Here is a 21,176-nt window from a genome sequence, read left to right as displayed (position 1 = left end):
TCTCCACATATATCTGCTCCCAGAAGGCAGCCAAATGCCACAACGTTCTCATCCGGAATAAAAGTTGATTTTGGCATCCTCAGTCAGAGGATACCCCTCACAAGTGAGAGAAAGTATGCCTTCCTTCACAGATGACCACATTACTTCAAGGTGTATGTAGTCTGACTCTTGTAATGTTGCCAGGTGCTCTCTTGCATGCTGGGTGCTGACTATTCCAAATGGATTCAGAGGGAAGTTATCTTAAATTAAAACTGTGTTCAGTGATAATAAACAAGTGTTGTTTATTAAAAAATAAAACATCCTCAAAATACTTTCAGATGCATATATACACATACATAAAGACACTATTGCTTTAGTATTTTTGACTTATAATCTTAGAAATTAACTGTTTTAAATTACAGAATCGCATATCAGCAAAGTCATGCTTCAGCAGTAACATTTATTACATTTTATGTAAATTTGAAGATGATTGAAATAGTAAACCAGGCTTCAATAGAAACAAAATTATTTTTAAAATATATGTTCTAATTAGAGGAAATAAAAATAATCTTAGAAGGTTAAAAATGAATGGGTTATAAGTTGAATAATATTGGAGAAAAAAAAATCGACAAAGGAAACAAACTCATATTGTTCTTTGAGTTACCTCAAGGGATGAATTTGCATTTCCCTAGTATACTACATATGTAATTATTACTCATTGCTCTGACTCCAGACATAACCCAAACTAGTACCTTGATTACTTGAAACAAGTTAATTTAATGTTGCAGGAATGCCAATTGCTCATTTATTTTGTTGTTCTTGATTTCATTGGGATTCTTAAGAGAAAGGAATGTGGGGTTGAATCACTAAATGCTGTTAAAAATGTAACATTTTAGAGTAGTTTAAGAAAAAGAAAGATCTCTACCATGTGCTTCTTATTGAAAGGTCTCATTTTGCCTGTGCATGATGTACTAGAGATACTCGGGAACTCCACTCTGAAGCTGACGGCAAGAGCCCAAGCAAGCCTGCAACTACAGCCAGTGACAAGTGTTTGCATCTATTTGTGCTGTTCCATGAGAATGCTTCACTGGATTGCCACATCCCCAAAGAACTCACCCCAGTGCATGAGCTGAGCATGTGCTAAGGTGATCAGACAACATCAAGTCTGAAAAGGAAAACATTATTATAATGGTTTTATAAAAACCTGAGATGAATCCTTGATGGAGATCCAGTGCAGAAAATCTCACAGACTGTCAGGCTGAGGCTGACGTTGATGGGGCACGTGGGAAAGAATTCAGTGCATTGGCTGCAAAAACTCCGATGTGAACACAGCTTCTGCATAGTCCTCACAAACATCCTGCAACTCTGCTGCCACGTCGCACAGGGCTTCTTCTGTCAGTTGCTCTGCAAGACTAAGGGAGAGGGAGGGCAAAATAAAAGAAGGAAAAGGTTCAGAAAGTCAGATTTCAAATTCCAGTCATTCATGCCATTGGTATCAATGCTCTGTGCCAACTGATGTTGTGCCAGTATTTATGCAGTTCTGAAAGAACAGGGCTAGCAAAGTTCAAATTCAGCCTCTATTTCCATGCTTTCTTTGGGTTGGAATTTGCAAGACCCAAAGGTAGGTTTTGAAATATATCATATATATTGAAAATTATTTCTAGGCAATTGTAGGTAATTACTCAAGAAAAGTGGAAGGAAATTATAACCAATTATGTAATTTAGTTGCTAAACCTTTTACTGAGCAATCAAAACACTTACTCTAGCTTCAGTGCAAAGGTGTGTATTTTGGCTTATGTTGCCCTGCTTGCTTAGCAGACATTCAGCCTGAGAAACAATTTTTCTTTGCCAGGAAGTGAACAGCAGAAAGGCTGTAGTTTACTGTTTCTTCACATCTTCTATTTGTGCTAAGGGATGGATACTCTACTCCAATATCCTTTTGTCTTATCCAAAGACCTTCAAAATCCATGAACACTGAGTACCAGTGGAGAAATAGTCTGAGAGCCAACTGCTTCTGGCTTTCAGTTTGGAATTGAAATGGCCCATCCCCCCTCATCTCCTGAGTGAGAATGGAAATACCTGTCAATAGCTGATACATTCACTTCCAAACCACAAAGATAGCTCATATACCTCTCAGCAATCTGCCATGGATCGAAATTGCCCACCACCTCATGGGAAATAAGCTTCAAATGATGCTTGTATCTGCTGTTATAATCCAAGATGCTCTGGAGCACATCGCTTGGCACAGAGAGAGACACAGAATACGCTTTCTGTAGAGAATTCAGAGGCAAGGGCTGCAGAATGTCATCTCCAGTCTGCAATTTCTCCTCTGCTTCTTTGTTTTCATCAATATCACTGGAAATATGAAATAATCATCAAGACAGGACAAAATTTTTAAGTCTCTTTTTGAAGGGTCAGTGTAATGAAGTCACATAGATCTTATGCACCACAGTTTACTGTAGGGCCAAATATTCCACTTACATGCTGTCAAAAGGTTTTTCAAATAAAATGTCTGTTTCTAGCTCTGTGTGTCCAGTTAATTTGGTTATCTGAACTGGATGAGGAGATGTAAGTTTTTTAGCTGTTGATGCCATTTGTTGTTCTAGAAGGAAGAAAATACTATTTTAAATTGGTTTTTTGAAAGAGGAAAAACTACATCTACTGCAGGTTAAGTCCTCACAAAGACTTTTGTTTCTTTTAAGGGGAAGTCCTTCAGGTAAGTAAAGTATTCAAAGTAAGAAAAAACAAATTCAGCTCAGTGTATTAACGATTAGCAATTTAGAAATGCTACCTTTAGTATAAATCATTTGTGCTGCCAGTGGGTAATTCTAGCAGAGAGATAGAAAATGCCACTGTAAAAATAGCACAGTCTATTAAACTTAGTGGTAAATCCAAGATATGGAAAAAGAATCCATAGATTTGGGGTAAATCTTCACCAGTTTTACTGTGAGATTTTCCAACTTGTGTTAAACAACACAGTTTCAGTAAAGCTGTGTGTGATCCGATACCTTGGAAAATCAATGTAGCTTCACTGTGCTACTCAATCAAACCACAGGATAAAGAAAAGGAATGCTGATAAAGTATTGATTTTAGAATTACATCTTAGAAACTGTCCTCTGAAAGAAGCACCTATGGTAAAAAAATGTGTCTGAGTGGTGCTATTTGATCACACATAATCCAATGACCTTGATTTCACACCTGAATTTAAACCTACAGATTATAGGGAAACCAACCTGTACTAAAGAAGACAATTACCCGTTTTGTCTTCCTGGGCCCAAAACTGGGAGCCACTGTACACAATCTGGGTGACTCTCCTGCGGACAGCCTCCTGGTACATCTGGAGTGGAACACACAACATCAATCAATCACCCATGTATCTGGCAGCTCAGCTGCACTGATTATGACTCAATAGGAAAGCAAGTAATGATCCTCCTTGGGCAAAGCAGGCTTATTTTGGCTGGTAACAAAACATAGAAAAGGGTTGGGTGATTGAAAACACAGACATTTCTCTTATTCAAAATGCCATACTTGAATACAAAACTAACTGCCAGTCCCATGGGAGCTCTTCAGATTTCAGACCAACAGCCCTTAGCCAAACAACTGACGGGCCCTCAAGCTGCTCCTGCCTCACCAACAGTGAATCCAAATGGGTGCTCCAGTGCCTCAGGGACAAGGACACTGCAGGATGTCAGCTTCATACTTCCAACTGATGAACAGATCTCTACAAGTAAATGGCACTAAACTGAGTAGTTCTAAGTCACAATAAATTTCAGAGAACAGGAAGGTCAAAATGGAACTCAAACCAGAAACTATGAAAAAACTGATTGAAGAAAAATTTTTAAGAAAGCAATATATGAGAAAGCTCAAGTCAACTAAACAATAACCTTATGAATATTTATATAGAAAGATGAATAAATAAAGGCACAGATAACCATGTATTTGTCTGATGTCACCATATTGCCCTGTGAAATACTTTGGATTGCCAGAGCGTATTTCCTCAAGATGGTCATGCTACTGGAATACTGAGATTCTATAGTTTAAAACAAGGGAAAAATTCAAATTAATATTCAAATACTTTCCAATCTGCTAGACAATCAACATAATCACCATACTGATTCTTCTATTCACATACAATGATTTAAGCCACAAAGTTTTGAGATGGGATGCAAACTCAGGTCTGCTAACTTTACAGCAACAGATTCATCAAACGCTCTGCTTCTGTTCTTACACTGTGTTTTCTGGAAGCACAAACTCCAACCAGGTCTTTGATCTCAGACACTGATCCAGTCAGACTTTGCTTCATTTAAGAATGTAGATACTTATAAATATTATAATTTATGGACAGTAAGTAAGAAATTGGCACTAATGAGACCAACCAAGACAGAAAATCTTACTTCAATTTCTTCCATTCTTTGCAACATTGACTCCAGGCTATGAGTGTCAGCCACAAGCAGGGCCTCAGTCTGGAGTCTCTCATGCTGAGCCATGCTCCACAGTTCCTGAGCAGTATCTTCCAAAAGGTCATCCAATAGCTTTTCACTCAGAACATCTGCATTTGTTGCAACCTGCTACTTAAAAAAACAAACCCCAAAAACAAATACCACAGAAAACAAAAAGACACAAAGCCAATAAAGAAAGAAAGAAAAAAACCCAAACCAAAACAAAAGCAACTTGCATTAAGTTGAAAAGAAACTGTCTGTTGCCCCTTTGTAAATGTTTGACAGCTCTCAAGGCATCATTCACCCCGTGGCAGGACCTTGCCTGTACTACCTGTGTCCTGTCTAACGGAGGCTCTGACCACTCCTGTACCTCCTTCCCATCTTTGTCCGCACAATGGGCTGGAGAAACAGTTTGTGACCTGCACAAAGAAGAAGAAATGACAATGCCATTCTGAAACCTAGTATGACAATATTAATTTAAAACACTAACTACATAAATGTATTTTTAGGGGGACTTTTGGGAGTGGGGAGAAGCTCGTATTAGATCTGACACCCATTATGATATTTTTCAAAGTAAGTCATTATCTTAACTTTTCTATTTTTTCCATTTCTCCTCTGCAAAGGTCAGTTAGAACTTTCACTCCTCTAGAATTTTTTGCTTCAAGCCTTGCTAGTCTTCAAAAATAGCGCAGTAGCATAGAGAGTTACAAAATGTACATTCTAACAACTGAAGAATGGAGTAGTGTGATTTCCAGCATCAGTTTGGAAGAGTTACAAGAAACTTTAGAGAAAAAATTAATAGCGTTTAAGACCATATAAGCCAGAAAATTCTGTTGAGAATGAGGGATCTTGAATCATGTTTCTGCTGTTGGCAAACGGGAACTACATGGCTATCCACAAATACTGTCCAGAGAAATGAGCTCCTCATCTTACCATGCACACTGCCTAGTACAGATACAGCATCTGGTTCTCCTGCTTCGAACGCTACAAACACCAGTCCCAAATCAACCTAAATTTGGACACCCCGTCTCCAAATTAAGTAAATTTGGAGTTAAAAGTAAACAAACCTGCACTTTATTATTGTCTGGGACAAATACATGTATCTTGTCCTTCTGGAACAGGGAGATAATATTTTACCTTCTTAAAGCAGTGCTGGGAATACCCACTCCACCTCCTGTGTTTTGTCACTGCCCTGCCTTGCACAGTTTGGCTTTGACTCCCAGGCAGTAACTCAGGCAAAATACTAAAGCTCTGGCTCTTCCCAGGCTTTAGGGAATGAGGCTGCTCTGGGCCAAATGGGAAAGCAGAGCAGCTATCTGACAGCAAGCTGTGCTGTGCCACTGGCCACCCTGGACTGTGTGACTGAAGCCAAGCCAACTCTATCCCAGTTACTAGCACAGATCCAGAAGCATTTCCACTGGGAAGCAGGGTACAGATGGCTGCCAGGGGACTGCAAACATACCGCTTAGGTGAACCAGACCGAGGTGGAGCCTTTGAAGGCATGCAGGGCATTTTGCTCTCCTTAACAGGTCGTTTGTTCTCTTTTAGTTGGAAAGCTATAGTTGGCTCTCGAAATCGGGCACGCTTTCCTGGAGGGTGTACCCGTCTTGACTTTAAAGATTTCAGCATTCCCTTAAAATTAACATGATCACATTGAAAACACATATTCCAGTTGTTGAATTTTTAAAGTCTTTTGCATTCTGCTTCAGACTTTGTCTTGAAATTACACCTGCTAGCTTTGCTGCAGTTGACGTATGTGAAGGTTTTACAAGTGCTTTAAAGGGAAGTACAGCTGTGCCTGAACAGAACATATGCTTAATCCTGCAACTATTATTTTTGCAAACAGTTACAACTTTTCCAGTGTTGCTCTTCATGGGGAAATAACTTATTTTTGATATTTCAGAATTAGATTCTATGATAACTATTAATAAATCCAAATAGGTTTCCAAGGTAACATTGTATTCAGCCACAAAACAGTAATATTCCCACATTTATATTTGTTACAAGGTCATTTAGACTTGTCCCCTCAATATGAATTATTGAAATGCTTAACCTTCCTGCCCATGATCCTCGCTGATCCACAGGGATAGGAAGCAGTAAAAGTTACATAAGCATACATCTATGTTACTGTGTCAGATTTGATTTTCCTAGTTAAAAGTGATACTCTGAGGAAGGAATAAAAGAAAAATACACTTATTTGCAAAATCTAGCCCTAGTCTTTTAAGAATTGTTTTGTTTGTACTATGGAGCTTCTTTCTGTTTGCAAGGACTTAGCAGAAACCAGAACTTGTATAGTGAAGTTTCATCATTCCTGTTATCAATTAAGTAAGCCTTAGTAACTTATATTCTCCTACTAACATTAGCACATTAGTGCTGAGTGCATTTTTTGTGACAGAGGATGACCATAGGAGGAAAATACTTCAGCTTTAATTTCAAATTGAAAAAAACATGTTAATTTCAAACATGAAACTAGTTTCAGTGAGCATTTTCCTTACTAATTCTGTTGTTGTTTCTAGTTGTATAGTGTATTTCCAAGGAACAGTAAACACTATTTTCGAAAAACATTTGCTAAAATAGTCATAACCACTAGAAATAACAGACAGGGTTTATCCCCCTGTATCTCCTATCTCATAATGGCAATACTGTGAGCAAGTGCAAAGCTTTGACAGTGTCTTATATTATACAACAAATCCCAGAGCACAAGTAGAAGACAGCATAAATGATTTATCACTTCCATACCTGTGGTTTTGCAGGCAGTGACACATCTTTCTTCCTCAAAGCACCACTTTCAAGGACAGACTCTTTTTTTACAGCTCTAGCTCTCACCAGTGCAACTGTGCTCCCTTGCAAAGTGGCATTTCTCTCTGGAATAGGTGGGCCACTTTTTTCTTGGTATTTATTGTGCAATATATGAGCACAACTGTTTGCCTGTTGAACTGCTGAAATATTTGCAACATGTCAGTGTTTATCTGTATCAAAAATAACACATAAACTTTTAATTGTAAGTTGAAAGGGGCAAGAATTGTCTTTGTTTCTACATTTGATACCTCTGTTATGCTAGGTATACCGAATCATGAACTTTAAGCTCCACCGTAATTTTACAAAAATCAAAGACAAAAAGAAAATTTCTAGCCTTGTATTTCCTGACAAGTATTAAAGAAATTGTCTTTCTTCCATTGTTTTGATGAACAGGAAGGTTTGGGGTTTATGGTCATATACATATTTATATGTATAGAGATATTTGAAAATATACATATATATGTAACTCATGGGAAAGCCTTTTGGCAGCAATTGCCATATGAACTCCAGGCAGTGGTAACAAAACATCCCCGTTTAGGCAGCAAGACACATGGAAATCATTAGATGTTTATATACTGTCTCCCAGGACTGCCAGAGATGAATTTGGCGTATGGAATTCTTGCTACCTGGGGGTAGTAAAGAATGCTTACTGTTCTAGTAAAAACTAGCCTGAGGTATGAGAAAATCACCACAAAAAAGAAAAACAGTTAATATAGACTATATAATAATGTAGGAACTTACAGCTTTCATGAGCTGCCAAAATACTTCAGGTAAATTTATCTCACAACAGGTTGAGAAAGAATAAAGCTCCTTTTCTTTCAAAGTAAAAGAACAATATAGAAAGCCAACTCCAAAGAGTTGCACGGCAAGATAGTGGTGAAAACCCCCAAGTCTTCAGCTTAACCATCAGTTAATGTGTCTCTAGGTACAAAACTGTGACTGTTGTGCAAAAGACATTGACAGTAATGAACTGGCCAGGATAAAACAGCCACTGCTCCCAGAAGCAGAGAAATTGTACCAACCAAGGGAATTCTGAGCCAAAGCTACAGAATACCTTTTCAGTGTGAACAGTTAAACAATCACAGCCTAGTTTTTGTTAAGATTGATTTGCTAACATCTGACCAACCTGTGACCAACAATACCATACTAAAAAATGGAACTGCACATGGCGAGCTAGGTGATAAAAATGTATTTAGTAATTCAAAATACAAACCAGTCAAGAGACTACCAGCACATGGAGGTTTTTTAGACTCTTGTCCAAGCTGTCCCTTTAAGGGGACAGGTTTGTTTTCTCCTTTTGGAGACAGAAGGTGCTTTCTGGCTGGAAATGTCTCAGTCTTCCTTGGAGATTTGGCCTGAGAAGCTGAAATACATTTCTTCACTGTTTTTGGTGTTTGCTTGTTTTCCAGCAGTGAATTCAGATCCTGCACCAAATATTTAAGAGTTTTAATTACTCTCTCAGCAAATCTGATGTAATGAAAAGCAAATTCAAGAGATTCTAAGCAGTTGGAGCTTTTTTGGTCTGGTTTTGTTTTGGTTTTCTTTTTCTGACAGTGATTATTCCTGATAGCTTGTTCATGTAGAAGCTTTTTCATATTATTAACTTAAATCTTACTGAAAAGGCTTACATTTTTGTATTTACAACTGACTCCAGCAAACCATTTGCTTACAGAAGGTTCAAAAAAATTGAACACAAGGGCTACAGACCAACAAAACCCCCATGGTCACATGATTATGGTAATACAGACACTTCTTCCAATGCTATCTTCAAACTTAACTACTTCCTTTCCCATTCCCAGGCAGTTAGCACTGTTACTGTTCTCATAAGCAGTTCATAACAGTAAAATTAAAAACACAGCTCTTACAGTTTTAACAGTATTTTAAGGAAAGTATCTTATGGCTCTGGTATTGCTTTTTTTTATTTATGCAGCAGGCAACATGAATCAGAACTTTTCTATGATAACAATGACAATGACATGTATAAGCCATCAGATATCACTAAAAACGATATTTGAAGGGCACGGAGCTAACTAAATCTTGTACCCACAACTTTATCTTCTGCCTGGACAATTCTACACCCACCACCATATGAGATCCTCAGGTGCTCATCACTGACACTGATGACTAAAGCATGCATCCAAAGTAATAAACACATAATGCACACCAATTTATAAAATTAATTCTCTCAATCCTGAAAATGACAAATGAATTAGAAACTGATGCTTTGTTACCAGTCCTCATTCTACCAGGACAGCCAAGAAAGGTAGGAACAGCAATCAATAAGACCAGCAGCAGGTAGTTTGTGTGTTTAGGATGCACCTCTCTTTTATGCCACCATTACTTAGGAACATTAGAAGTACATTTTTACATTAGAAAATATGGCCTTTAAAAAACAAAAACAAAACCAGTAATATATTCTGCCATTTCATGAACACAATCTCATACTTCACTACATCTTTCCTGTCTTAGCAAAAACAAATGTTATTTTCCTACCTCAACTTGCAGCAAAATATCTATGATAACGTCAGAAATGGAAGAATCTCCTTCTACTTTGGCAGAGCATAGAGACAGCTGTCGAACGAGACTGCCCAGTTCCTTGTAGTGGGCAGGAATCTGCTCATCTGTTTGATCTGCAAACTGACTGGCAAATGCCTGCAAGGTTCGTACAGCTCCTCTGTGTGCTGCTGCCAACCTGGATACTGCTCGGGACTGGAGAAATGAAAAACAAATAAATGCTTTAATAACTATAGTTTCTATGAATACAATCAAACCCAGTAATCTAGAAAACTCTGTCAATAAGTCACTTACAGCCTGAAGGATAATCACATCTTACCTTTTTAGTATGTTTGATTGTATGAGGACTCAGTTTTTCTATATCATCCTGAATTTCTTTTACCTGTTTATCAAGAAAGCAGATGGAGAGGAGCGAATCAGTCAGAATTAATCCCATGTCTATAAATGAACAATAGATTTTCACTGTAGCATCTGAGTGAAAGTCCAGATTTTCCAACAGTGATGCTCACCTCTCTGTCCAGCCATGAGGGAAATTAGTCACACCATTCAGATCTAAACTATGGAAGTTCAGAGATAACCTGATTGAATTTCTCTTGTTACAGTTAGTGTCTGTCAAATTTATCACAACAAACTAAGCTACTACACATCCCAGTTTAAAATGATGGCTCCTACCTGTTGCTGGAGCACATACAGCATCCGAGCTGACCGTGCAGCTTGTTGCTGTCTCCTAATGCAAAGTCGCTGCTTGTTTTCAGGATCAAGTTCTCTATCTCTCCCTAAAAAGCATAGAATATAAAGTTTTATATCTTAATTTAACCCGTGAAAATCCCAATTAAGCCATGACAACAGACACAACTTAGTAATAAGCCTCTTTCATGCAGAACCAAACCACATATTTGTGGGGGTTCCTTTAACAGTAATGCAAGTTAGTTATTATAAACTCTACATTCTGTTTCTGTTTAGAGTTTGACTAAACAGTCTCATACAATATAGCTCATTAGTTATTTAAAAAATCATGTGATCCCTTAGTTTTATGACAAAGTTGCAGATAAAGCACTCAAAATTTGGAATGGTTAAACCTCCTGCCAGTTATTACGAAAGAACCAATTGCTTAAGCTGGCTAGCTATTCTATCTTTTATCTATTTTTCAAAAAAACAGATGGTTCTAAAAAATCCAGACATAAATACAAATTCTACCCCAACCCAAAAAATGGGGGGGAAAATCAACAAACTAGTGGACATTTATATAACATAATTACTGTTCCGTCTTACACCTTTTTTAATAATTTCTTCGATTTTCTGGACATAGCTTCTCAATTCTTTCTGCAGACGCTGGACTTCCTGCGTATTTTTATGTTCTTTTTTATTTAAATTTGGCTTGGGGTCTGGTCCTGTGTCATGGGTGGGTGGAGAGTCCAAAACAGCTGGTGATGGCTTTCTCTCCTTAACTACGCAGAGATAAGTGTTTGCATCAGAGCTGGCAGACTCCCCTTGGGAAGGCTGGTCAAGCCTCTGCTGACATGTCAAGCGAGACTGAGACTTCAGGGCATTTTTATTTTCTCGACTTACAAATACTTCAGTCTTCTGCTGTTGTGATTTTTGAGTCCACTGTGGTTTACTGACCACATCTCCAAATTCCTGCTGTTTCACTTGTTCTTGGAGACGTCTTTGTTTGATGTCCCTTTTTGCCAGCTGAACAGCTAATTTCAGTCTCTCTTCAGATACCACTGAGAACATCCCAGAGCTTTTCAGGCTGGGGTCCTCACTTCCAACTAGATTGGATGCCTTCAGTTTTTCTATTATAATTGGACGAGGGTGAGAGAATCTGAGAGCCAAGTTGTCTGGAACTGCAGGAACATTTCTATTAAACTGGAGCTGTTCAAAATGCAAAAAGACCCTGATGTTATACAGAACACTATACACAGATGATGCAACTCTGTCATGATGGCACTGTTTAGGATTTGTGCTGAACACAGTGCTAACAGCACACCAGTGTTTTCATTCTTGCTAAGCAGTGCTCACACAGGTGAAGGCCTTTTCTGCTCCTCGCCTGCTCACCAGTGAGTAGCCTGGGGGTGGGCAACAAACTAGAAAGGAAACAACTGGATGGCTGACCCCATCTGACAAAACGGATATTCCACACCCTGTGGCATCATGCGCAGCAGTAAAAGCTGCAGGGAAGAAGGAGGAAGGGGAGACTGGTGACATTTGTCTTCCTAAGTCACTGTCAACATGTGCTGAAGTCATGGAAATGGCTGAACACCTGCCTGCTGATGGAATGCAGATAATGAATTCCTTATTTTGCTTTGTTTGTGCATAAAAACAGGAAAGCATTTGCTTTCCCTGTTAAACTGCCTTTATTGCAATCCATAAGTTTTCATACTTTTTGCTTTCCAGTTCTCTTCCCCTCCCAACTGGGAGAGAGTGAGCAAGTGGCTGCATGCTCAGCTGCCTACAGGGACTGAACCACAACAGAAAATTAAGAATAATTATAGTTTTTGACCTCTCCCCTTACAAAAGGACGGTGTCAAGATTATGTGTGACAGCATGAGGAAAGCTAGCTAGTATGACACTCCCTGCTGGGCTGTCTCACAAAGTGGGTCAGAATCATCTTTCTGTTACAATCACAAAGGAAACCAATACTGCAGAAGGCGAATGGTACCTGTGCTTGTAAAGCCTTAGCTTCATTCCCGTATCGCTGGGTGCTCAGTGCAAACGCATCATCAGGCACTGCTGTCTTGCTCGGCCCCATAGCACTGGCTTGAGAGCAAACCCCGTTGTTGCCCCTTGCTTGTGATCACAGCTGTGAACGCGAGAACAATAAACAGTTAGTTCAGACTTGCAGAAGCAATCCCAGGTCTGATGTGAGTAACAGAGGGAGAACCAGCCCGAGGAGCCGCGGAGAGGAGATAGGGGCAGCCTCTCCGCAACCGCCCAGGGCCCGCGGCTGCTCCCGCCCCGCGCCCCATCGCGTCCCGGACGGTACCGGCACCAGCGGACCCCGGGTGCTGCCGCAAGGAAGAGAGGCGGGAGGAAGGGAGGAAGGGAGGAAGGGAGGAAGGGAGGCCGGACGGCGCCGGGACCCGCCGGGACCCGCCAGGCGCCGCTCGAACCCGGTCCCGCCGCCGCCGCGGGGGCTGCCGGGAGCGCGCGGAGCTACGGAGGCCGCGCAGGCTGGGCCGGGCGGGGACTCCGGCGCTGCCGCCATGGGCTGGGAGGAGATGCAGGTCCGCGGGTACCCCGAGTTCGTGCGGACAGCGCAGAGCTACCACGGCCGACCCATCTTCGCGCTTTTCTGCGGCGATAAGGACGCCGAGGGCAGGAGCTGGTGTCCTGACTGCGTGACGGGTGAGGCCCGTGGGGGGAATGCCCTGCCTGCGGCATGGGCCGTGTCGGTGCTGGGGAAGCCGGAGAGGCCCTTTCCGGAGGGTGCCTTTCCGGAACATGCTGGGCGGTCACAGCAGCCCCGGTCCCAGTGCCGGTCCCAGGCTCTAGGCGCAGTTTCCCCTGGTGAACTGAAGGGGCTGTGCGGGCTGTGAGCCGCAGCTGCCGCGCTGCCCTTTTCGTTACGCCCATCGAACGGCACGGGCTGTTGGCGAGGACTGGTACACGGCCCAGCAAACAACCAGACGCGCGTCCTACACTCAGTTTCACCTATGCTGCACGTGTCGAGGCGCAGCGGTGTCCTCCCCGACGGTGTCCGGCAGCAGCAGGTGAAGGCTGTTCTCAGAAATCATCGCACTGAACTGCCTGGGTCGTGCGTGTCTGAGCACGAGTGGAGGTGCATTATGGAACCGTCACCCTGCAGAAGGGTGGGCGCCGTGCTGGGCTGCCACACCCAGGACAGGACCGAACGAGTGTTCTTCTTCCGTGTTAGAGAAGAAATTGGTCTTTACTCAAACACAAGTCCAGTCAACGTTCGAGCATGTCATAAAGTCTGAAAAACTTGTGGATAGCCAGGTGAAATGAAATACAGATTTCTAACTAAAGCAGACAAAACATTAATCTGCAGCCTTGCTGGTCCAAGTAAATCCATGTGATTCTGTGTCACAAGTATTAAGTACTAACAGATTTTAAAAATTATTTTCTAGCTGAGCCAGTTGTGAGAAAGGAACTTCATAACCTGCCTGATGAGTCAGTTTTCATCTACTGTCTAGTAGGAGATAGAGCCTAGTAAGTAACTTTGACTGCTGACAAATGGGAACTGTCCTTCTCTGTAAGGAATCAATCATTTTTTGAGGTCTTCACCATCTCTGACATGACTTATCTGCATGCTTGTTTTGAGAAAGGGGTTGGGAGGGTGTGAGGCAAAGCCCTTTGAATAATTTTGAAGCTATTTTAACTTCAAAATGCCCCTCTACAAGCTGTGCTTAACGCCTTCTTTCTGAACAGCTGGAAGGATCCCAACAATGAATTCAGGAGGAATCTGAAACTAACAGGAGTGCCCACACTACTTAAATACGGAACAGTAAGTGATTTGTTGTATGTTCTGGATGTACAGGCATTAAGATGGGGACCTGGCAGGAGTTTAGGGCTGTAAATGAGTTAGTGTATTCTCTGAGAACCTTCTCTTGTTCAAGGAGACCAGAGCATTCTGAACAGCTCTTCTGCTCCCTGTTCCTCACTCAAACAGTTCCTCAAGAGAGAACCATTCTGCTTATTGTGTAATGTCTATAATAAACATGCAGTAAAGGGAATATGTACTCTTGGCTCATAGTGCTTGAGGGGTTGAGAAACTTCTTAGCTACATATTGTTAATGTTCCTGATTTGCAGCTCCTCAACTTTTGAAAAATCCAAACGCTGAACTACGGGAGTGAAACCAGTATGCTCGACTCAGACAGCAGCTCAAGCTGTAACTTGTACATGTTAGTTAAATTAGCAGTTACTTTCTTAGAAATGCCTCTTCCAAGGCCAGAAAACCCTCAGGAATGTTTCAGTTGTTATTACCTTGTTTGCTCCGCGCCCACTACCTCACTCCCCCGGACAACAGTTGCTGGATGTGGCTAATGTTAGTGTGTTAAGATGGCTCTTGGCTAGAACAGGTTTTTTAATTGCCCCTAAAACATGTGAACTTTTCCTTTCAGCCTCAGAAGCTGGTCGAAGAAGAATGTTTTAAAGCAGAGCTTGTGCGTATGTTGTTTACCGAAGACTAAAGCCCTCCCTAGTCAATCATTGACGAAGATGGTAATCTCAATTACTGCAGTGTCCTTTCAAGGAATAACTGACCTTTATTAAAACTTTCATGATTAATTACTTCAGACTAGTCAAGATAAATGTCATTAAATTCTGGGTCCAAACCCTACACTAAAATCTTACAACAAAAAACTGTATCTTTCCTTTCATGTCCAAATAAACTTGAGTTTGTGAACAACCTGTTTTCAAAGGAGCTGAGCTCATGTTAGAAACTGAGATTAGCCTGCACTTACTGAAGAGTAACTGCTAAATTACACTCACAGTGAGTAAGGAGGAAGGGGAGAAACAGAAAAACCTCCTTTCTAAGCCTGACCACATAATTACTGAAACTGTAGATAAATTTTCAATGCCAAAGATGTTTAATGGCTTATCTGTTCAGTCCAAGTGTAATAAGGTGGTGGCTGACAGCTGTAGTGTCACTGATCACATGTTAAGAGCTGGGAGTACCTGCTCCTACAACGGCAGGAAATACAACATGAATGCACCAGAAATACAGTCTAAAAATATGAAAATTAAAAACCCTGGATGCTGCCAAGAGCTATGTTGTTACAATAAAAACTATAAAGGAATAAGTGGCAAGTGCTTCTCCAATACTCCAAGCAATGACATGTTTCCCCACACACACAGTTCTCATTACAGGGAGTGTAAAGAGACTCCAGAGCAGCCACCACTGGACAGGCAGAGGCCAAGATTCAAGGAAGCCGAGTTTAATGGAACAGAGACAGTTACAGCTTGTTTCCCTCTCTATCTGCAGAGTTTATTAGCACCTGTCTCTGCTCCACTTCCCAGTCCTCACCTTGTACACTCAATTTCTATCCGTACTACATGCTATAAGGAAAACTGCAAAACGCCCATCAGCAGTGACTGCCAGGGAAACAGAAATGACAAGTAATAGCTCAGCTTGGTTTCAAAAAAAAAAACTGCACCATTTCCAACTTTGTCTATCATCACTTCACCTTTGCTTGTCCCAGAGCTGTAAGTAGCAGGGAGTTCTCAGTGACGCTTTAAGACACATCGTTATTCTCCAGGGAAAAAGCTTCCTAGGACCAGCCTTTAGAGCTACACTTTTTTGTAGATACTTAGTAAGTAACAAAGCTAGGGTTTGTTTTCAAAATCAAGAGGAATCAATAACTATTGTAGTAAAGCTCTTACAAAACTGACCATGCTATAAAATAAATTGCAGGTGTTTATTAGTCTTTAAAAGAGTTGATGAAACAAAAACAACCCCAGTCACTCGATAAATTCAAATAAAAGGGACACACATCCAGAGCCAAACTTACACAAGGGTTCATTCCCCTCCTGTAAATACTTCACTAACACAAAGTACACCTTATCACCACTACTCCACGTGCTTTTCATTTTACAGAGGTGTTGTTTTGTTGTTGCTGCTCGGCCAGTGCCTGCTGGAGGCGCATCCTTTTCCGGGAATAGTGCTGCCAGTGGAGGATCTGCTGCTCATCAATAAATTTGGCACACTGAGCATTAACCAGTTCTTTGCGGAAATGTTCATACTGGAGCAGCTCTAGCATATGCAAACATTGAGGATACCTGGATTAAAAACAAACACACGTTAATACAGGTTTTTACAAGGGACACTAAATCTAGAGAGCCCAATACTTCTGTAGGTTATTACTTTAGTTTTGACTTGTATGTGCTTTTCCCAAGTGTGAAACCACTTCCGCCTACACACTGTGACTTGGTAACTGCAGTATCAGGCCGGGAAACAAGGAGTCCAGTTCCATTTATAAATGCACGTTCCTGCTTGCTTAGAGTAGCTTCCCCAATGTCTTGGTTTGATAGACCAAATCCATAGCAATTACAATGCCTGTTTCCAGAGCCCACTTAAAGGAGATGACCAAAACCATTTTCCCAAAAACTGAAGGAATTTGCACACTTGCAAGAACACAAAATCACCTTTTGTCTCATGTAAGCATCAATAATGCAAAATTAATCTTAAAATGCACTTACTGCTTTTGTACCCTAACATTCAATAGTTTGATTTTGAATCAATCAAAAGTGCAGACTAAGGCTTTAAAGGAAGATTCTATGCAAAACTCATGAAATTTTTATAATTTTGCCCATTCCTGCTACATGTGGACTATTGGAAACAGGAAAATCTACGTTGCATATAACCATAATATTGCATAGTCTATGTTGCAGGGAAGACAAAAGTAACATTACAGGCAGAAATGAAACCCTGACATGCTACTGTACAATATGTAAAAAGAGGTCAATGCCAAACCATTAAAATGCAGAAACCTAAGGGAATTTAGCACTTACTTCAGGTATTTTGCATATTCAGGTTCTTTCCAATAAAGTAAATATTTAAGATAATTTACAAAAGCTTTATCTTTGAAGTAGCCTCTTTGTGCAAGAACTGAAATAAAATGACAAATAAGGAATTGTCAGTTACAGATGGGTGAAAAAAATCTGGACACTTGAACAAATTCACAAACTGAAAACTTTCTCATTACAATCAAATTTCAATAATTTGTATTTGGTAAATAAAAAAAAACACAGGGAAAAATAGTATTTTTATGTCAACAAAATAATAGATTAGTCTCATCTCCCTTACAGTTTGTATCTTTCATTGAATGGAACAGCTTTTTGAAACAAGAACTTTTTGACTGTAGCATCAAAATTAGCAGAGTTATGTATAGTACCTGAAACTATTCACATTAGTAAAATTCTGTTTTCAGATAAAGGAATGCTGTTAACTTGACATTAATGTTTAATAACACACTTGAACTTGTTATTTTTTTCTCCATCAAATAAATGCTTTATTTTTTGCATTCCAACCAACAAAAGACTTTGCATTTTAAAAAATAATAATCCACCTGTTAAACAAATTATTTACAGATTATGCTGTGAAAAACCCTTTGTTTAGCCCTGTCTCTATATTTAACATTACCAGTAACAATAAACATCATTAAACTATATAAACTCCTCAGCGTCCTGGTATTTACTTTAAGTACTCACAGTTGAGGTAATTTGGATTTGCCAGACATTGAACAAACTCCAGCTCCAGCTGGAATCGAAGTCGATTTCCTGTATCATCTGATTCAAGAAAGAAACAGTAAGAATTGGACCCACACAACAGATTTGAAAGTAATCGCGGTCGATGTGTAACCCGGGACTAAAGCGTCCTGGGGGTGGGCGACGGCCACGGCCGGCGGCAGCGAACCACACAGCGGGGGCCGGCCCGGGCAAGTACGTGAGAGGCCTTCTCGGGGCTGCGGCTCAGAGGGGCCCCAGAGCCCGTGCGGAGCCTCTCCCGCGCCGCAAGCTCTCGGCCTGCGCGGTCCCGTCAGACCCGGCGCTCGGGGGACCTGGGAAGCTCCGACAGCGGCTGCGACAGCGGCCCCACGGGGCCCCGCACCGGCCCCGTCCCGGCCCCGCACCGGCCCCGTCCCGGCCCCACAGCGTCCCGCACCTGCGTCCATGTCGGGGCGCGGACGGCAGATGGCGGCAAGCGCGCCCTCTGCCGGCCGCCCGGCGAAACGCAGCGCTAAGCACGCTGGGAACGCAGCGGGCGTTGCCTAGCAACGGCCGCGGGGAGGGGCGGGGCGCGGGGGCGGGGCGCGGGGGCGGGGCGCGGGGGCGGGGCGCGGGGGCGGGGCGCGGGGGCGGGGCGCGGGGGCGGGGCGCGGGGGCGGGGCGCGGGGGCGGGGCGCGGGGGCGGGGCGCGGGGGCGGGGCGCGGGGGCGGGGCGCGGGGGCGGGGCGCGGGGGCGGGGCGCGGGGGCGGGGCGCGGGGGCGGGGCCGGGGCTCTCCTCACGGACGCTGCGCCAGCGCGGAGCGGTCAGTTCGGCGGAGCGGTCGGTTCGGCGGAGCGGTCGGTTCGGCGGAGCGGTCGGTTCGGCGCAGCGTCCGTGCCGCGGAGAAGGTTCGTAGCCGGTGCCGGCCGTGCGCCGACACATCAGTCCTTCGCACTCGTCCCTAGACACTGACACGGCGTCCCTTGAACAAATGCTGGTTATTTTAAGTGTTGGGTTTCCCGGCCCGCGAGTCCCGCCAGGAGCCGCGCGCTGCCGGGAGCGCTTCCCTCGTACCGGTACCGCAGAGAAGCCTGCGAACACTCGGCTGTTGGGAGCTAAGAACAGCTGACACCATTCCCTCGCTGCCGCGGGTGAGGGAGCAGCTTCTGCTGGGGTACAGCAGCAGGGCACCGAGTAGCTGCTCGTGGAAAGAGTATTCAGAGATCCCAATATCCAAATAAACCCCACACTGAATATGGCACTGTACAAATTCCTTCCTTCTCACGGTGCTCTGCTGCAGCTCACGGCAACCCCCAAAGAACTCAGAAATCATAAAAGTGCAAACCAATGTATTTTTGAAAGACCAACTTTCAGTTTTACATCAATCGCTTTGTCCTGACGACGTCACTCACCACCGTCCTGCGGCAGCCTCCAGCCCTGGAAAATGTCACCATCTGAGGGGAAAAAACCCAGGGACTGCAGCTTCTACGACTGTTCCCAAACATGAACATTCCTTCTGACAGGAGCAAGGATAGTGTTTTGTCCATCTGCCACAGAGGCCAGTCACTCCCAGAGCCATTAGAAGGTGGCTTTGGGGTCAATGTTCTAGGCATGTTATTTCCCCAGATAACCCTTGAGCTGGGAAGGATAAAAAGAAGATGAACTTTTGTTTGTATTTGCAGAACATTCATTGTAGCTTTGTACTAGACAAAGCCACTGTTCATCACTTCCAGAGCAAAAGGAAGTAGAGAGAATCAACCCTAAAGTACTGAACTGTATTTAAAGTTTAATGGTAAATAAACTGGTGTATTATTTTCTTTCTGTATACTGGACAAAGTTTGGAGCTTTGGGCTTTGTTTTGTTTTTCATAGTAACTTTACAGTCAGCCAAGGAGATTTCTGTCAACCTCTGCAATGAATTCTTCATTAATTAAAGCACAATTTTCTCAGAGTAAAACCATTAATAAGTAAATACTCTATGAGTGAGCAGCAGTGGAAGCAATCTTTACAAACTTACCCGAAACCCTTCTCATGTCTTCCTTTTTTTGTTGTTTAATTATTTTCTATTTTCATTTGTTGAAGTATTTTTGGCATCCAAGTTAGCAATTTTCTATAATACTATCTTTCCTATGATTTTTTTCCCTGGGAATTGGATTACAAAAACCATATAAAAAGGATCCGTGCATAGTTTTTCTTAATAAAAAAGGTTGCTTTTTTAGACAACATTTTAGTGGTTGTGGAATACTACTATTACTATATCAAAACATAACAAGTCACTCCCCAGTAAACACAGACTTTAGGCTAAAAGAAGAGATCAAATAGATCCCACGTGTCTGCATTGCTATTCTAGAATGTGATTTTTCTCCCAAGACTGACTTCAGAGGAGAGAATCCTAAAAAAGGATTGGTCACAAAAATAAATTACTATGTATGTTTGCCAGAGTTAAGTCAAACATCTCAATTCTTGTCCATCAAAACTAGGAACAAAATTGAAAATCAGGATTTTAGTATACTAACTGAGAACATTCTCTAGGAAAAGTTTGGATTTTTTTCTGCTTTTAAAAGTCAGGTGAGCCAAACTTGCAGGATATGTGTTAATACAAATATGAGACTGGAATTTGCCTTATTGTCATAGAACCAGGATGACATCACTGCCTCAGTTTCTCCTTTCATAGAGACTAGACTGCTATCATTGCTGTTGCCTGCCCAGAAATGCGATGGTTTATGACAATAAGTATATCTTAACTTATGAGAACTGGCGTAGAGACACAGCTCTTAAATGGAACCACCTCTGGCACCTGAAGCCGCCAAGGTTTTATGACACAAGAGAAAATAATGTCTTGTTTGGTTAGCTGTTAGATCTTGAACGTGAACACTGAAGAAGCGAGATGCTACCAAAGATTCCTCTGTGACACCATAGTGCAATGCATTTGCATCAGAGAGAAAAGAAGGTCCAGCAATTTCATCACTGAAAACGGATCAAGTGAGATGAAACAGTGAAGTTTTTACACCCAGTGCATGAAACCCAAGACATCCCATTTTGTTCACCCATTTACCCACTGCTTTGGAATAGAATGCAAACTGATATTAACATGGGCAACATCTGTCAGGATTTTACCCATAGAATGCAAGACAGCTTCTGTAGACTGGAGAGCATCCTGCTTCAAATATGGTTAAATAACAGAGAACAGAGTATGCATTATGTTATATTTATAACAAGCCAGCACAAAGTCTGCAATTTTTATACTCCAATGCTGTAATTGTAATTCAATAGA

General features: G+C 41.9%; 4 protein-coding genes across 7 annotated transcripts in view; 1 reads left to right on the top strand and 3 right to left on the bottom strand.

Moving 5' to 3' along the window:
* Positions 1 to 1,215, bottom strand: part of PITPNM3 (PITPNM family member 3) — a gene marked incomplete at its 3' end in the record, with an annotated part of 54,485 nt that extends 53,270 nt beyond the window's left edge. The window contains exon 1 of the mRNA XM_082294754.1: positions 1,184 to 1,215. The remainder of the gene's footprint in view (positions 1 to 1,183) is intronic.
* Positions 257 to 12,856, bottom strand: KIAA0753. Of its 4 annotated transcripts, XM_082294755.1 has the most exons (15): positions 12,718 to 12,856; positions 12,394 to 12,534; positions 11,006 to 11,606; positions 10,404 to 10,507; positions 10,051 to 10,113; positions 9,711 to 9,926; positions 8,431 to 8,641; positions 7,158 to 7,357; positions 5,881 to 6,050; positions 4,750 to 4,837; positions 4,374 to 4,547; positions 3,235 to 3,316; positions 2,461 to 2,581; positions 2,110 to 2,334; positions 257 to 1,391 (listed from the first exon to the last, which is right to left on the bottom strand). In XM_082294755.1, the coding sequence occupies exons 2-15, from the start codon at positions 12,481 to 12,483 to the stop codon at positions 1,274 to 1,276; spliced, it is 2,463 nt and encodes an 820-aa protein (XP_082150881.1). In that variant the 5' UTR covers positions 12,484 to 12,534; positions 12,718 to 12,856; the 3' UTR covers positions 257 to 1,273. The 4 variants fall into 4 exon arrangements, with proteins under 4 accessions (XP_082150881.1, XP_082150883.1, XP_082150882.1 ...); XM_082294757.1 differs by having other exon boundaries at positions 4,374 to 4,544; positions 12,394 to 12,850; XM_082294756.1 differs by having other exon boundaries at positions 7,158 to 7,354; positions 12,394 to 12,850.
* A 53-nt stretch (positions 12,857 to 12,909) lies between these two features.
* Positions 12,910 to 15,103, top strand: TXNDC17 (thioredoxin domain containing 17). The gene is made up of 4 exons (XM_082294795.1): positions 12,910 to 13,079; positions 13,823 to 13,904; positions 14,124 to 14,199; positions 14,817 to 15,103. The coding sequence occupies exons 1-4, from the start codon at positions 12,938 to 12,940 to the stop codon at positions 14,883 to 14,885; spliced, it is 369 nt and encodes a 122-aa protein (XP_082150921.1). The 5' UTR covers positions 12,910 to 12,937; the 3' UTR covers positions 14,886 to 15,103.
* A 995-nt stretch (positions 15,104 to 16,098) lies between these two features.
* Positions 16,099 to 18,383, bottom strand: MED31 (mediator complex subunit 31). The gene is made up of 4 exons (XM_082294794.1): positions 18,359 to 18,383; positions 17,905 to 17,982; positions 17,206 to 17,302; positions 16,099 to 16,473 (listed from the first exon to the last, which is right to left on the bottom strand). Exons 1-4 carry the CDS (start codon positions 18,366 to 18,368, stop codon positions 16,281 to 16,283), a joined length of 378 nt encoding a protein of 125 aa, XP_082150920.1. The 5' UTR covers positions 18,369 to 18,383; the 3' UTR covers positions 16,099 to 16,280.
* Between the last annotated feature and the right edge of the window lie 2,793 nt (positions 18,384 to 21,176).

This window comes from Coloeus monedula (genome assembly GCF_965178545.1).
Source record: "Coloeus monedula genome assembly, chromosome: 20".
Lineage (NCBI taxonomy): Eukaryota > Metazoa > Chordata > Aves > Passeriformes > Corvidae > Coloeus > Coloeus monedula.
This window is presented reverse-complemented; position numbering and strand designations above follow the sequence as displayed.

Coding starts and splice junctions, on each gene's coding strand:
- KIAA0753 (XM_082294755.1), bottom strand. CDS start 12,483: ATGGGGCCGAGCAAGACAGCAGTGCCTGATGATGCGTTTGCACTGAGC. Junction 11,607..12,393: donor CTAAGGCTTTACAAGCACAG/GTACCATTCGCC, acceptor CATTTTGAACAG/CTCCAGTTTAATAGAAATGT. Junction 4,548..4,749: donor CTCCGTTAGACAGGACACAG/GTAGTACAGGCA, acceptor TTTTTTAAGTAG/CAGGTTGCAACAAATGCAGA.
- TXNDC17 (XM_082294795.1), top strand. CDS start 12,938: ATGGGCTGGGAGGAGATGCAGGTCCGCGGGTACCCCGAGTTCGTGCGG. Junction 13,080..13,822: donor GTGTCCTGACTGCGTGACGG/GTGAGGCCCGTG, acceptor ATTATTTTCTAG/CTGAGCCAGTTGTGAGAAAG. Junction 13,905..14,123: donor CTAGTAGGAGATAGAGCCTA/GTAAGTAACTTT, acceptor CTTTCTGAACAG/CTGGAAGGATCCCAACAATG.
- MED31 (XM_082294794.1), bottom strand. Junction 17,303..17,904: donor AAATCCAAATTACCTCAACT/GTGAGTACTTAA, acceptor ATTTTATTTCAG/TTCTTGCACAAAGAGGCTAC. Junction 16,474..17,205: donor GAATATGCAAAATACCTGAA/GTAAGTGCTAAA, acceptor TTTTTAATCCAG/GTATCCTCAATGTTTGCATA.